We start from the raw sequence: 15,331 nt of genomic DNA, 5'->3' as shown, positions 1-15,331 counted from the left end.
GGCTGTGACGCTGTTTTACTAACACAATCTTATTTTATTGGCAGAAAAAACACCTGGCCCAAGCACTTGAAACCATGTGGTAGATCTCACTACAGCAGGTGTCACCATGACTACAAAACAAACGCGCACGCACAACCTCGCAAGTTGAGGATATCAGTTTCACAAACATGACTGGTACCAATGTATTAGCTTGTGTTGGCTGTGGCATGCTTCATTATGCGCCAAAGAAAAATAATCCAGGAAATGTAGGAAGAACAGGCGGATTTGATAAGGCACAAGCTAAAACACTGCACAGAATTTAAAATACGACTAGTAAGACTATTAATAATAATATAAGCCTTCCAAATTTGCAAGGCAGACTATATGTTTACTGTGTCAAGAATAAATAATCAATCAAAACTGGTTGGTTTTACTATGCAGGGTTATTTGGTCATAGTGTTGGCTATTAATACACTGAAAAAAAAAAGTTCTTTCAATTTACTTGATTTTATTGTGTACATCGGTCCCACATAATATGAATAAGTATGACTGACTTAATTTTCCACTTTCCCTCAAGTAATTAATGCTTGCCAAATCAAAGTATTTTATTTACATCAGATTACTTTAAAAAATCATGTTTGATGTACTAATATTAATCTGTTATCATAATATCAATGTATTGCATAATGTCAATATATTTTAATGTTTAACACCAACTTATTTTTATTTGCCAGTGGTATGCAATGATATTATGTAATGTAAACACATTGCAATTATGTTCCTGCAACACAAATTATGGCTTTAAATCCTACTTAATTTTTTCAATTGAAATATTAACTGATCATTATTGACAAAAAAGGCAAAGACTGTGAGTGCTACTGAACAGTTCACCTTTATTAAACTGTAACAGCAGTGAAAGCAGCAATTCTTCCATGAACAAGTCCAAAATCACATCCATATAAACTTGTTAACACATTTTTAAAGATAGCCTGTAGAAATAACTAAAAGAAAAAGTTAGTTTGAGAATATATTTGCAAATATTTCACAAAAAACTGACCTTAGCAGCAAATAAAAGAAAGTGCTTATAGATGATCCTGTCATCTCTTACATATAACATTTGTATTAATTACACAATTGAAAATGTAAACTAAATTAAGACTACCTGAAAAAAAGCAACACGCTTTTATGAATAAACAGATTTACACAAATATAACTTGTGTGTTATTTGACAACAGTTTCAGCTTCTGTACAAGTATTTACCTGTACAAGATTTCAACTAAGTTGAGCCTTAAATGACATTGTTACATAACTAATACCAAACACCTACATGAATTTTAATCTTCATTAAGCAGGACATTAAGGTTGACTTAGAACATATTGCTAAAAATCGTCAGTAAAAATTTCTTAGAACATGATACCAAAAGGAAAAATCATCCTGCATTGCAGTCACATGAGGGGAAAGCAATAAAAACATAAGCAGTATAACGTTACTGAACACAAAATGAAAAACTGCAAAGAATTGCAGAAGTGCAGTCTTTGACTTCTCAATGAAACAGATGGTTTTTGAAAGCAAGAACTTTAGAGAGTTTAGCTCCATCCAGTTCCATGAAAACCTTCTGGAAAACGTCAAAGTTGTAGCAAAGGTCCGCAGGGTAGGCAAGGTTTAATGCATACATTAGTCCAAATAGCATTATCACAGCAAATGCTACATTATCCAAAGTCTTCGCCACCCTGATGCCTGCAAGGACAACTCTTGTTCATCTGCTGAAGCTTGCTCTTTAAGAAGATAAATTCAAACAGTGGTGTCTTCAACAGTCTCACTGATGGCACGTTGTTCCATGCCCTGTAAAAAAGAAGCCATGTTAGTCATTTCATGCCAAGTAAGTAATATGACAAACTGTGGAAAGTCTGAAAAAAAGAAAAAAAAAAAGAAAAGAAAAAGACAAGTACATACCACATACTCCCGGATAAGCATGCCAGGGTCTTCACCCATGTAGATACACACTCCCTTGACACACTCAGCATCAACATCTTCACACTGAAATGAAATGTATGTAATTAGCATCTTCATTCAGCCCTTGTCCTTCATTTAAGTTTTAATAGTGTACTTTACATGAATGTTTTTAAAGTAAAGGCACACAAATTAATAATAGGTTTACTGGCAATTAATAATAAGTTGACAAAGTGAAGGTTAAAAAAAGAAGCAGATGTAAAAATACAAAATGAGAGAATTTATCATGGAAACATTTGAAATCTTCCACAATAATAAAGTTTCATCCAAAGAGGATTATGGGTGGCTGTAGCTCAGGTGGCAGAGCAGGTCAGCCACTAATCTGAAGGTCGGTGGTTCGATCCCAGGCTGCCTCCTGGCTGCATGCCAAATATCCTTGGGCAAGATACTAACCCCGTGTTTGCCTACTGGTGGTGGTCAGAGGGCCCGGTGGCGCCTCTGTCAGTGTGCACCAGGGCAGCTGTGGCTACAATGTAGCTTGCCATCGCCAGTGTGTGTGAATGGGTGAATGACTGAATGTAGTGTGAAGCGCTATACAAATGCAGGCCATTTACCATGTTAAGTGAATGTTCAGGATTTATCACTTACATTATCCATTTATGCCACAATTCTTTTCAGTATTAGTCCAAGCTCTCCTCTTCTGTTGACCAACTTCACCAGGTTGTCCAAGTGGAGAGCCAGCTGAGCCAGGAACTTTGTTTAAGGGGGGATGGTGGCAATTCTCTTAAACTCAGCGTTGATCTGAAAACATGAGCACAGAGGAATGAGCTTCAAAGGTTTAATACCTGGAAGAAGGCTGCAATCACTCATGCTGAAGAAATGGGCTGTCAATGGGCTTTGCCTTAACCATTTTAGGCTAATACCACAAGAACACCGTGTATGAGGCAAACCTTACCTCATGGAAATCAAATAGAGCAGGCCATCTTGCCATGAAAGCCTCCACCATTGGTGCATCACGAACACCTTCATGTCTTCTGTATGAAAAAGTCTTTTCCATCTTGAGTTTCACCAACTCTGTTACTCTTTTTTATGTCCATGTTGTGGGCTTTGACATGTCAATAGCTTTAAGAGTCCCTTTGTCTGCTACTTCTGAAACTGAGGTAAGGTTAAGAAACTCATTCCCAAACAAGGAATCCATAAACTGAAGTCTGAAACTGCCCTGAAGACAACACTGTCTCTTGACTTCAACGGTGAGATCCTCAGTTGATTCAGGCGCTCCATTAGAGAGTGAGCCTTCGACAGGTTCCGTCAGCCAAAACAGTCTTTAGGACCATAGGACTCCCCATAGGACTCTGTAGGCAACAAAGAATTACATATCAGACATTCAGAAAGAATCATTTCAGTTTAGTTTTCATAAAGCTATCCATACCCAATAGTCAAAGTTACAAAGATCAGACATAAAAAAAAGAATTTATCTAATGAAATACATGCGACTGAACCTATTACACTTATATGAACACCTTTTATTTCTATATGCCTTTTTAAAGTCACAATGTGGACTGATCCAATCTCATAGTCAACCAATGGATAAGTATCAAGGAGTTCACAGAGTGAGGCGAGAGTGAATATTCTTATGGATACTGGGCGGAGCTCAAAAGCTCTGTCGTGCTCTCTGTACCAGCCACCAAGCTCTCTGACAATGTAGAATATGCTGTGGTACAATGCAGATATGGTTTTTCAGTATTCTGGCAATCCACCTGCTGCCCTTTGGGCCAGTACCATTCCATTTCTATAAGTTATGCCCTTTAATGTCACATACTGTGCAAGGTTGACCTCTAGAATGTCAGGGAATATATACCTAATGACTTAAGCTATCTCCTCTTTAAGCAAATCCACTAGAAAGGCCGATACAGCTGAGACCTCTAATTCAGACTTGCCAAGAGATGGGGAGTTTAGATGGTAAGCTATCATCATCTGATGTTTTGACTTCTGTAATCATAAAGGTAACAATTTCACCATCACAAAAAACATTAATTTTAATTGAAAAACGGTATTCCAGTCCAGAAGAGATTCAATGGTTTCTTTAAAGTACCAATCTTTCCCTCATTTATACATAATGTATAAATGAGCTCACATATGTTCTACACAAAGTAGAAAAAAAAAGGGGGGGGGGATCCTAATTTTTGTTAGGACGATGTTGGAAAATTCACAATACATCACTTAATAAGACATAGTCTGTTGAACAAACTTATCTCCTTGTAGATATCTGCTGTATTATTTGGGCATGACCGATAGAATAGTCAAGTAAGTGACACTTCATCTAAAACAATGACTAAATGGAAAGATGACTTGGCATTTATGGGCCCAGGTTCTTAAACCCACGTCTAAGGTGGCAGGATCCTTATTATAACTTGAGTGCGTGTCAGCAGCAAGAATTAAGGTATAGCACTGTGGGGCTCCCAGGTTCTTAAACTCTGACGGTTACAGCCAGACTAATTAGCCAATGTAGCCATAATAACTAGCACCAGTAACACAAACACTATTGTGCTCTCTCAGTGACGTTTTAACTTGCTAAGCCATCAAAAACGTCAGTGCTCTCTGTCACATGCATAAATTCCATATCTGACCGACAACAGCTGCTTTCTTCCGACTATGTGCAATTTGTTACTATTTTTCAGCTTTAGCCACAAAGCTAATACCAACTTTAGCTAGCACTGTAAAAACAACATGTAGATGCATTACAGATTACTTTTTATATAGCATGCACTGCAACAATTCTGTGAAAACGTACCAAACTAAAACAAATGTATTTAAATTACTTACCTTCTCAGTATGCCTGACTCGGTGCCAAAGGTTGCATGTGGCTAAACAGTCTTCCAGAATCTGGCGGTCAATTGCGCTCTCCTTAAATTATGTTGTTGTCTTATTGGATAAGACTCTAGGTCGTATTATCCAATCATATTTAGTTGTTGTCTTTGAATATATTGCATCATTTCCGGTTGTGGTCAAACATGATTACAATGGTTTTAGTATTCTAATTTAGTCACTTTAAATCAATGCAAGAAAAATGAGTAGTCTCAGTATTGTTTATAATCAAGTAAATGGTACTTTATTTAATCATGTAAATAAGAGAAACATGAAAAGCTTGTGTAGCATTAACTAAATTCATTTGTGCAAATTCAAAAGCCTGCCAATTCCCGTTTTTTCAGTGTAGGCTATTAGAGTTTTTAACCCTGCAAAGTGATTGCCATGCCAATATCCATAAGCCTTAATGCTAATTGCTAACTATGCAGTTTAATATAACAGAGCTGTATATCGAGATAGAAATAAACTGAGAAGTGAGTTTCCATTTTCACACATGCATGAAAAATGATTTTAAAGGCTTGGTTAAGTTAGCAGTTGGCATTAAGTTAGCAACTTATTTCACATTTACAGTTAGGTCGTTTAGTGTTTCGGTGACCCGACAATGTTTTTTAAACCTCCACAGTGGATTTTAAATCAAACAACCAAGATAAGATTGAGGGGCAGACTTTCAACTTTAATTCAAAGGATTTAAATATTTCATTAATTGTTTAGGAATTACAGAAATTTCTTTTTAAACATAGGATTTCATATGATTTGATGTGTGTTGGATCGTGAGCGGTTCATTTCTTCTCTGTACTTTTCTCATCCCATCATTGTAGTGCATTTTAATCTTGGTCCATCCTCTTCTTGAGAATCGCAGCATCTCTAACCCTTACTCTCCCTCTAGCACAATTTTTCACAACTTTATGTTGCACAGCTTTTCCTTTTTACTCCCACTTACTCTTCTGGTCTTGTGTTATCCCTGTCCCAACTTCTTTTGAGACAATTTTTCTGCTGGCGTCAAAATCAAAATAAGTGACCATTTCCTTAAAATGCCATAGTTTCTTTCTTTCTCTCCTTTTGTTGGGATTTGGTTTGTACTGTCTGAGATGCAGTGAGTCTATAGGCTGCAGTGTGCATTAAAACCTAGCTTAGTTGACGTGGTACTCATAAACAGCATCAATTAAAAGCTGGAAAGTCAAAGAATGGTAAGTGAACTAAATAGTCCTTTCTGGGAGAGACTTGGTGCTTGTATGTTTCCAGAGAAAAGTCAAAAGCAATTGGTACATTAAAAAGACCAGACGCTCATCTGAAGCAGTAGATGCTTAGACCTAGAACAAGGGCTACTACAATGGGTTGGTTTCAGAACGTAAGTACTGGCACCAACTTTCACAGGTGTGGGGATATTCTTACTTTGGTGATTCATAAAAGGCACAAACCGTGACAGAGAGGGAAAGTTGTGGTGCACTCACACACAGTATCTATAATTATATCACAAGAAAAGTCAGACACTAAGTTGTAAAAGTAGGAATTATCTTACATTTGGATTCATAATAGTACTTCAAAAGGCAGCGATATTAATCCAGTGTACAGGTATATGATGAATAACAGGAGCGAAGGTCAGTCTCCATCAGACTCTTACTTAGGTTTGCTAGTTATTTCACTATGCTACCATCAGCTGAATAATTAGCTCAAGTTTGGTTGTTACTGCAGTAATTTATTGCCCGTGAAGTGTTAAACCCTAAATACTCTAAACAGTCCAAGCTGTATAACTTCAAATGGTAAATGTTGTAAAAGTCTGTCAGTACAATTCAGCTGAGGGGTTCAGTGAACGCTTTGAAAGAGCCTGGAGCTCAATTATGCGAACAATGTTGTTATGTTATTCTTATCTCCTATTTCCATCCCCCTTTTTATGTTATTAATATTTTTAAGCTGCTTCAGTGTGTGTTAATGGGAACAGGGGTTTGGGATTCCTGTTTACTTGTCTGCTCAGCAGACTAAACAAATCTGTATCTCGAGCGATTTCTGAATGAACAAGACACCGTGATAGCAAGTATAATTTCAGATGGACTTTATTGAAATGTCTGAACATAACAGCAAAGCAGGCAGACATAACTGGACAGAAAGAAAACAAAAAAGATGATGAAATATAAAAATAATTTCATTTTTTCTGAGAATTTTATGACTTTGAAATAACGTCTTGAATCTTTTTGTTTTTTTGAAAAAGTTCTCCAATTTGAAACTTTTGTAAACATCTGCATGTCGACAAACAAACACATAAATAACTCATGATGAAATAAATAAAAAATGACTTTGTTTTCTTTTGATCCAGTTTTTTTTAGCAGCCTGTGGGAGAGCTGTATACCCAGGAAGTCAAACTATTGGTAGAGACGGCTGAAGGGTCTTATTGTTGTTAGTGCTCTATCACTAAGAAGCAAAGAGGTAAAATTTGACCAGTTGTATGCTAGTGTTATAATGCTGTGACAGTGACTAGTGAGAGAATCAGCTGCTTGCTCCTTGTATTCAGAGGTTCTTTGTCTCTGTGCTGGAGGACACCACCTTGCCGTCCACCAGCGTCTGTGTGACGGTCATCACTTTTTTGGTCTTGGTCACTGTTGTTTTCTGCTCTTCCAGAGCATCCTGGAGCCTAAGTAAAAACATTAATACTCAGTTAACTTCCAGGTAGTTTCTACTTTTAGACTTCTAAATGATAGGAAAACTATCCTACGCACTTGAAGTCTCCACCGTCCAGCAGCTGTCGGTATGTTGCGATCTCAGCCTCCAGCTTCATCTTTGTATTGAGCAGGGCCTCGTAATCCTGTGTCTGCAACTGGATTTTGCTTCGCAGCTGTGTGAGCTCTGCCTCCAGGCCCAGGATGATGGTGTTTAAAGACTCTATCTCCATGTTGTAACGGAGCTCCGTGTCCCTTAGCGTGCCCTCCAGAGAGGCTTTCTGTAAGTGACAAGAAGGGGTTACATTTTTACAGTGGACTCAGATTAGTGATGACAGCTCCATAGAGACAAATCACCGGAGTGCAACGCTTGTGTCAACAGAATACACCCGAGAGACTTGAAGTGAGAGTGCTGAGTTGGGCAATGTGGAGAGTTCAGATAAGCGTGTTTAGAGGTAAATGAGGGGCAGACTGCTCACCAGACTCTTCTGTGATTCCAGTTCAATCTCCAGCGTTTGTATCTGTCTGCGCAGTTCGTGCACCTCTGTCTGGGCACCCTTCAGGGCCTCTGTGTTCTGGGTCACCTGTGTCTGCACTTCTGTTATCTGATTGAGGTTAAAAGACAAGTTAGTCAAGAGTTTATTTATTTACATTTTTTAACTTGATTTGTTTTTGCTAATGGTTTACCTGAGATTCATGCCATGCTTTCAGTTCTTCCTGGTTCTTCTTTGCCATCTTCTCATACTTGGCCCTGATTTCTGCCATGATCTGAGCCAGATCCTGGCCTTTAGGAGCGTCGACATCCACGTGGACTCCAGACTGGGCGATCTGGTTACGAAGCTCGATAACTTCCTAAAGAAAAAAAGAAAGTCAATAGAAAGTCACTCTTATTGTTTACCTTACCTAACTACTTCCAGGTCTATAGAATACTTCTTAATTCTTTTTCATTCTACTGCTTGAACTGAGTCATGACCCAGCGGTGACCCTTAGCCTCTATCCAACCATAATCACACGCTTCGGTCAGGCAAATATACAGGTCTGTGCCTGAGTCCCTTAACACTTAATTTAATATTTCCCTCAGTAAACAAATGGTTGTGTTTTGGCTTATGCACTCAAATCATAGTCATTTGAAATCTTTGGAGCTTTCTCTGTTGCCAATTGTGGCTGGGAACCATTTTTACGATGAGGCTTCCCACAGATCTCACATACAGATATTTCAGATTTCTTAAGCAACCTCTGCATTCCCAGCAAAGTTTTCTAAAGACTGTTTTCCACAACATCCCACTCAAGGAGGTGTAGGCTGTAGTCGTGGCTTTCACTGCATGTGGATGGAACTTAAGCACATATGGTTTCAATGAGAAGGATTAATGAGATGAACAGATCTGCAAATAATATGTATATAATTATGTATCTTTCTGAGTTCGACTATGTTGAAAGCAGCACAAATATAGCCTATAGACCTGAATTAAATATTTTATATTTGAAATTTTGTTTTTGAAATAAGTTAAAGTAATCAAACTCACATTTTCATGGTTTTTCTTGAGATGGATGAGCTCCTCCTTCAGTGCTTCGATCTCACTCTCCAGGTTCATGCGGGTCAAGTTGGTATCATCGATGACTTTCCTCAGACCAACAATGTCGGCCTCCACAGACTGGCGAATGGCCAGCTCGGACTCATATCTAAACAGGACAGGGCAAAGCAGTCAGGATAACGTCAGAGTTTGGCGCAGCTGCTCACATTCACAGAGGCTTAATGAACTTAGTCTACCTGTAAATTTTTGTTAAATATTTTGCTACACTTATTTAGAGAGTTGCCGTACTTTGTCTTGAGTTGCTCATGATTATTTATGTGTTTGTGTGAACTGTGTATGTTTAGAAAATGTCAGTGTACATCATTATTTGGTCAGCGTATAATACTGTTAACTTTATGGTCAGCTCTGTTTGCAACTACACATAATTTATGACACAACTCCAGCAGTTGTGATTCAAAGGTGACAATTTACGACTACATGACTGATGACTGACTCCTCCTTTAGATCTTCACACTAGATTCGTCCTACAACCCATCCTGCACTAAAAGAGGGTGTGCCAGCAGTTGTCTATTTCAGTGTTTTACAATGTCAGCGGTAAAGCAGGCGGGTCTTACTTCACTCGGAAGTCATCAGCTGCCAGGCGAGCGTTGTCAATGTTGAGAACCAGACGAGCATTGTCGATAGTGGCATCAAACACCTAGAATCGGATAACAAAAGAAAAACTTTATTTCAACTGCAAAGTTGAAACATGAAGCAGCTAACAGTAGAGCGAGCAATTACAAAAGAATCAACAAAGAGAGACAATGACTATTGTATATATTTTATTAGCGTAGTTTTGTAATATTGCTTAAGAATGTATTTTTCATACTATTAGAATCACCAGAAGTTACCTGTAGTTTGAACTGGTAGTGTATAAAAATTTGAATATTATATTTAATATTATCATATATTGTACTTTGAAAAGTTAGATGAGAAGCTGAAGACTAGAATTACATTTGTTTGCTAAATGCTAAGCTATGGCTAACAGCCAGTTAGCCTAGCATAAAGCCTGAAAACAGCTGTACCTCAGAACCTTTTAGCTTTGGTAAGACTTCATGTAAAGGGAAAAAAAGATTATTATACCAAGTTAATGACTAAGCTAGGTATTCTTTTTTTATTTTGCGTTTTTCAGTGCTGCTTGGCTAAGTCAACCAGCTGCTGGCTATCGCTATGCTATTAGCAAACAAACATCTTTGCTCAATCAAACTCAAAAAGCGTAGTTCAAAACTAGCCTGATGTTATATATAGATAAAAATAATTTTCTACTCATGCTATGTGTGCTTTTTAGTTTTAAGTTTTCATAGAAAACTATAAAAGTTTATTGGGGTTTACTGTTAGAGGATAAGTGTCACTGTCTGTGTGTATAAATGTGAATAGTGGCAGCTGCTTCAAAAACTAAATGGTTAGAATATTTGTTCTAGCTGAGAGATATGACAGATAAAGGCTGGGATGGATGGCAAGGGAGGTATGCAGAATGCGCCAATCAGTGGCTGCCAGGCTGTTGGTGCTAAGAAACAGGATCTTGTCGGCAGACAATTTGCATGAGGATGGTGGTGACTATGGCTGTGCCGGTGTGTTTGTGTGTGTGTTTGTTCACTTCACATGCAAGTCTGTGATTCTGAGGGTAGTCGACTTTTCATGTCAGAACTAAATTTATTTTTAGACTCTGTTAAATCTCTGTGAGAATTTTTTGGGTTTTTTTCTGAGGTTATGGGTGATTTCTTTGCATCATTGCAGACGAAATATTAGGTGTGTTCGACCTTTATCTGTTTGGCTAAGCTGAGGTCCTCAGTTGTTAGTAGAGCAAACAAAACCCAATTCCAGACAGCGTTTGATCTTATGTAATGTTTTGAGAAGTAAAGGATTGGGGGAAAAGCCGCTTATTCAAAAAAGAAATTTTCCGACCTTGATGCTAGTATCCTGTTACAAAGATTAGACTACAAATATGTTTCCCCACAGTGATAAGATGCAGAGATACGCTATGCTACAGTCGAAAGTCCAGAATGTTCCATGTGGCAAGTCTGACTTAATGCTGTCAAATAGCAGTTTTGAATGTAGAATGTCAGGATTTTGTGCTTCAGGGATCCTGCTGTTTTTTTCTGTGGCACGCAATACCAAGAAATCTCGAATAAATGATTAACATGTTTTTGCTGCATGAGTAGTACCTTTACTTTGAAATCTTGAAACTGTGTGGAAATTACAGCTGAACTGACTTCATAGCATTTGTCATTTAAGCATGAGTTAACATTCAGTCACTTATAAAATGCTGATAGATCCTTCTGTGTCTAATAAGTTTCCCTTTTATCTCTCATTTTCTGTTGGATGAACGCAGAGTGAAATTGTTACAGTCACACTCTCAATTTAAGAAGACTAAACAAGGAGGGAAAGGGTAGTTAAGGATGGGAAGTATGGGGTTTATAAGTAGTCGCAGGATTCTCTCTCTGGTTTCCTGTGTCTGTGACCCCTGATGATCCAGCATTCCTCCTCCATACTGTTTCCGGTCCAACCCTCAGCCCCCAGCTCAAAGCAGCAGTGGCGCTATGCCAAGCACTAGCAGGAATCCACTTTGTTAGGATTCTACAAACTATACGAGACCCTGAGAACTAATGGGGATATATTTAGTCAAAAATACATAACCAATCAGGTACACTCACAACATCTTAAAATGTTTATCACAGCACATCTCATTCTGCTTTTCATGTTCATCTTCTTTCATCTCTCGTTCTTTTTTTATTAACACATAAACGGTCACATTCCCCTGTCTACCCTCGTCATCCCTCCCAACCCCATTTCCCTCCTCACCTTCTTCCGCAGGTCATCCAGGATGGCCTGGTACTTGCTGTAGTCTCTGAAGTCGGGTCCGCTCTTCTCCAGGGCCTCCTTGATCTTAATCTCCAGCTTGAGGTTGGCCTGCTCCAGGTTCCTCACCGTCTCCAGGTAACTGGCCAGGCGGTCATTCAGGTTCTGCATGGCAAACTTCTCATTGCCCATGATGTCGGCGCTGTTCCCGCTCACCTGGATGTTGCTGGAGAAGCCTCCTGCTCCAGAGCCAGCTGCCATGCTGGATCCCAGCCCACTGCGGTAGCTGGAGGAGACGCTGATTTTGGTCCCACCGGCCCCACCATGAATGCTGCTGGATTTGTAGAGCGGAGCAGAGGTGCGAGTGATGGACATAGCAGGAGCCCTGCTACTAGAGGAGGAGCGCACAGAGTATGTACTATGTCTGGAGGTTTGCATTGTCGCTATAGTGTGAGACTCAGTGAGAGAGACTGTCAGTAAGAGAGACAGAGGCACAGCCTGGGCAGGCAGAAATTGGAGCTCACAGACACAAGGCAGGAGGAGAGGGAAAGTTTTAAACTATATAAACCTTGTGGGCCCTCAGGTCCGCCCCTCTGACCACTCCTCCTAGCCTGTGTCACCTCCCTTTTTTTCCACTGGCCTCAGCCATACTTACTGCTCAGAACCTGCCTTTGTCCTTGAAGGCTCCCTAAGTTAGTAAATCTTGACTCTGTGGTATTCAGTAACTTGATATTTGGTAGAATTATAAAACCTTTTTTTCCCTATATGAGACTAGAGTGGCCTTAATTTTGGACTTTACTGACACAACAGTAAAGTCTAAGATTAGTTCTGCTTGTTAATTTTACTAACAAAACCTTTAAAGAGAATAAAACCCACACTGACAGTTAAGGAATGCCTAAAATAATATTAGGCCTTTGCACTCAATGTTTATTAACAATGGTTCCAACAGTAATAGGATTAACAGTACTGAGTTACATAAACAGCTATACCTCCTTTTGGCTCCACGTTAGACTCATCATAATCTCCACCCTATAGGAGTGACACACCCAAAAGTGACCCACAGATTCAGTGAGTGATCACATGCTCAAATGATGTCATCACTGCTCTAGTCATCAGAGCTGATGAGATCAGGTCATTTCATACCTACATGAGGAAGACACGACAGCTAATGCAGAAGTGCATTAGCTGTCGTTTAAAAATGTAATCTTTTGTGTTTGTCAGCACTCTTACTGATTTACCATAAACAAAACTCTCAATAAACATCTGCAATCATAGTATTTTATAAAAGCATTATTTGGGATCCAGCTAATTATTGTTAAAGGTATTTTTATACCATTCCAGGTGTCTGTTGGTTTGATGTGAAAGTACATTTCCAAATCTAACATACCACAAACACAACCCATGATCTTTGGTGTTTAAACCTGAATAAAAAACATCAGTTAAATAAGAAAAAAGTTTTCAAGGTGTTAACTCCAGATGTTATGTGTACTCCAGCATGTTATCTGTCCTGCTTAGCCGGATGTGTGCCTGATTGCCCCCCTCCCATAAAGGATATGGTCAAACAAAGGAACAATTCTGCAGTCTGGTTAGTAGATATGTAAGAACAATGACTTTTCTACACCAGTAAACATACTTCAGGGGCCCCCCTGCAGCTTTTTAACACAAGAACATTCCAGACACATTCCTCTACTTGGTGGTCTTAAAACAAGGAATAACTTCTTTTCTTTGTTTTCTTCACAGTTTTACATAAACTGTACAGATATGCATTTTATAATATGCGTCACTGTCAGATTTCTGTTTTGCAGAACAATTAATCATTTTTAATACTCAAAGTTATCTTCCTACGCACAGTCGTCTGTATCATCATCGACTTGTTCCCAGATAAAGATCCTGCTTAAGGTTTTGTTGTTCAGTATTATTGTTGCTCCACATTTTTCTGTTTTTTTGGGGGGGGTTTTTTTAGGAAGGAATATGCAGCAGGATATTAAAGGATAAAGGGCCCCTGACAAAATCAGAAATACTCTTGCTCTGCAGATGAGCCGGTAAACAAATGGATTTGTCGTAAGCATTGCAATAAAGTGGCTTCATAAGAAGCTGCTTCACAAACATGTATTTAAGCTTACCTGTAAGTCTCTGAGATATTTTGAGGGCAGTCAGTAGAAACTGAAGAACAGACACAAATCAAGCAAGAGAAAAGAGAGTAGACAAAAAACATGTTTCTGATCTACAAATAGATTTAAGAAATTCAATTTCTTCTGAAATTAGTAATTAGTAAATATGCAAAACTAGCTAGGATCATTTTATGGATGACTGTTTTTTTTGTTTTGTTTTTTCCCACGATTTTGTTTGTCTTGTAGTGGTGGAGAATGATTGTGCTTTGTCTGAATCTAATGGCTGCCACACCCAGCAGAGAAAACAAAGATTAAGGTTTGAGGATAATAGCTGACCATAGTATGTGTACATTATTTGTAAGGTGAATAACAGGGGTTACCTTAAGCCTGACACAACAACAACAACAACAATGTGGGTTTTACACTTTATTTTGAACACATAACGCAAGTACAGCACAGGACAAAATTAGCTAAACTTGAGAACGGAAACAGAATATGAACATTTTAGAATTTCACCAGTTGGTGAAAATTTGCCTCAGCTGCAGCTCTTTCCGGTATAAAAATGTGGCCTTGTAGCCTTTTTGTAAATCCTATCTTAAACGAGTAGTTCAGTGTAAGTATGAAGCTGGTGCCAGGTTAGCATAGCACTGACACTGGAAGTAGTGGAAAAAACTAGCTCCACTGAACATGAAATAATATGGAAATTAACACTTTAGAATATCACCACTTAACATATTTCTTATTTGCTTAAAATGTATATAAAAAAATGTGAAAACACATTTTTTGGAGGTCTTGTAGAGATCAACAGAGGACCATTATTACATTTAGCAGCTGCTGATATTTGTGCTCACTAAATATTTGAATATCCAAAAACATGCTTTTTTTTTGCTTTTTATATAACAAAGACCATTTAAAAATAAATTGGGCTTTAACTAGGTCAGTAAATTTCTAAGCGTGAAATAAAAAGAATCATGCTAGCTTGTTAACACTCTCTCTGTCATTCAAGCTAGTTGCTAAGCTAAAAAGTCATCATTCCAGCATCTTAACATCCTGACATGACAGTGGTACCTAACACCTTAGCTAACCTCAGAAAATTAAAAGAACAGTTTAAATATTGAAAATGTGCGACCTCCTGTTGTTTCACAAATCTTGATGATCCATAAACATCTTTAATTTAGATGTAGCGCTAGCAGATCAGGAGCCACTCTTCATCACTTTTTTTTCTAAGGGAGCATATAAAATAATTACAGTAAGCTTAATCAATTGAAATGCACTTGTCACTTTAAGAGTAGACCGTTTCATGTAAGAAATGTATAAACAGAAATTGAGTAGTAAAAGCTGCCATGAAGATATCTATGGCCAGATTTGGTAATGACTTAGCAAACCGCTAATGGCTTCAAAAAG

General features: G+C 38.4%; 1 protein-coding gene and 1 pseudogene across 2 annotated transcripts; both read right to left on the bottom strand.

The window, feature by feature from the left end:
* Positions 1 to 1,143: 1,143 nt before the first annotated feature.
* LOC146645084 (uncharacterized) lies at positions 1,144 to 3,027 on the bottom strand (annotated as a pseudogene). Its single transcript, XR_014909175.1, has 4 exons — positions 2,886 to 3,027; positions 2,579 to 2,731; positions 1,934 to 2,017; positions 1,144 to 1,822 (listed from the first exon to the last, which is right to left on the bottom strand). The product of XR_014909175.1 is annotated as an uncharacterized LOC146645084 (transcript).
* Positions 3,028 to 6,828: 3,801 nt separating this feature from the next.
* krt18a.1 (keratin 18a, tandem duplicate 1) lies at positions 6,829 to 12,367 on the bottom strand. The gene is made up of 7 exons (XM_085394966.1): positions 11,820 to 12,367; positions 9,593 to 9,675; positions 8,970 to 9,126; positions 8,134 to 8,298; positions 7,926 to 8,051; positions 7,507 to 7,727; positions 6,829 to 7,421 (listed from the first exon to the last, which is right to left on the bottom strand). The coding sequence occupies exons 1-7, from the start codon at positions 12,252 to 12,254 to the stop codon at positions 7,298 to 7,300; spliced, it is 1,311 nt and encodes a 436-aa protein (XP_085251092.1). The 5' UTR covers positions 12,255 to 12,367; the 3' UTR covers positions 6,829 to 7,297.
* Positions 12,368 to 15,331: the final 2,964 nt, after the last annotated feature.

This window comes from Rhamphochromis longiceps, linkage group LG20, assembly GCF_057381845.1.
Source record: "Rhamphochromis longiceps isolate RC_006_pf linkage group LG20, R_longiceps_female_GT1.1, whole genome shotgun sequence".
Taxonomy (NCBI): Eukaryota; Metazoa; Chordata; class Actinopteri; order Cichliformes; family Cichlidae; genus Rhamphochromis; species Rhamphochromis longiceps.
Note: the sequence above shows the minus strand (reverse complement) of the source record. Positions and strands in the feature narration are given on the sequence as shown.

Bases quoted from the DNA above. Each gene is read 5' to 3' on its own strand.
- krt18a.1 (XM_085394966.1), bottom strand. From the start codon at position 12,254: ATGCAAACCTCCAGACATAGTACATACTCTGTGCGCTCCTCCTCTAGT. The intron at 9,676-11,819 runs GTGAGGAGGGAA...ATCCGATTCTAG, and splicing joins TGGATGACCTGCGGAAGAAG to GTGTTTGATGCCACTATCGA. The intron at 7,728-7,925 runs GTGAGCAGTCTG...TGTCACTTACAG, and splicing joins TGGAATCACAGAAGAGTCTG to AAAGCCTCTCTGGAGGGCAC.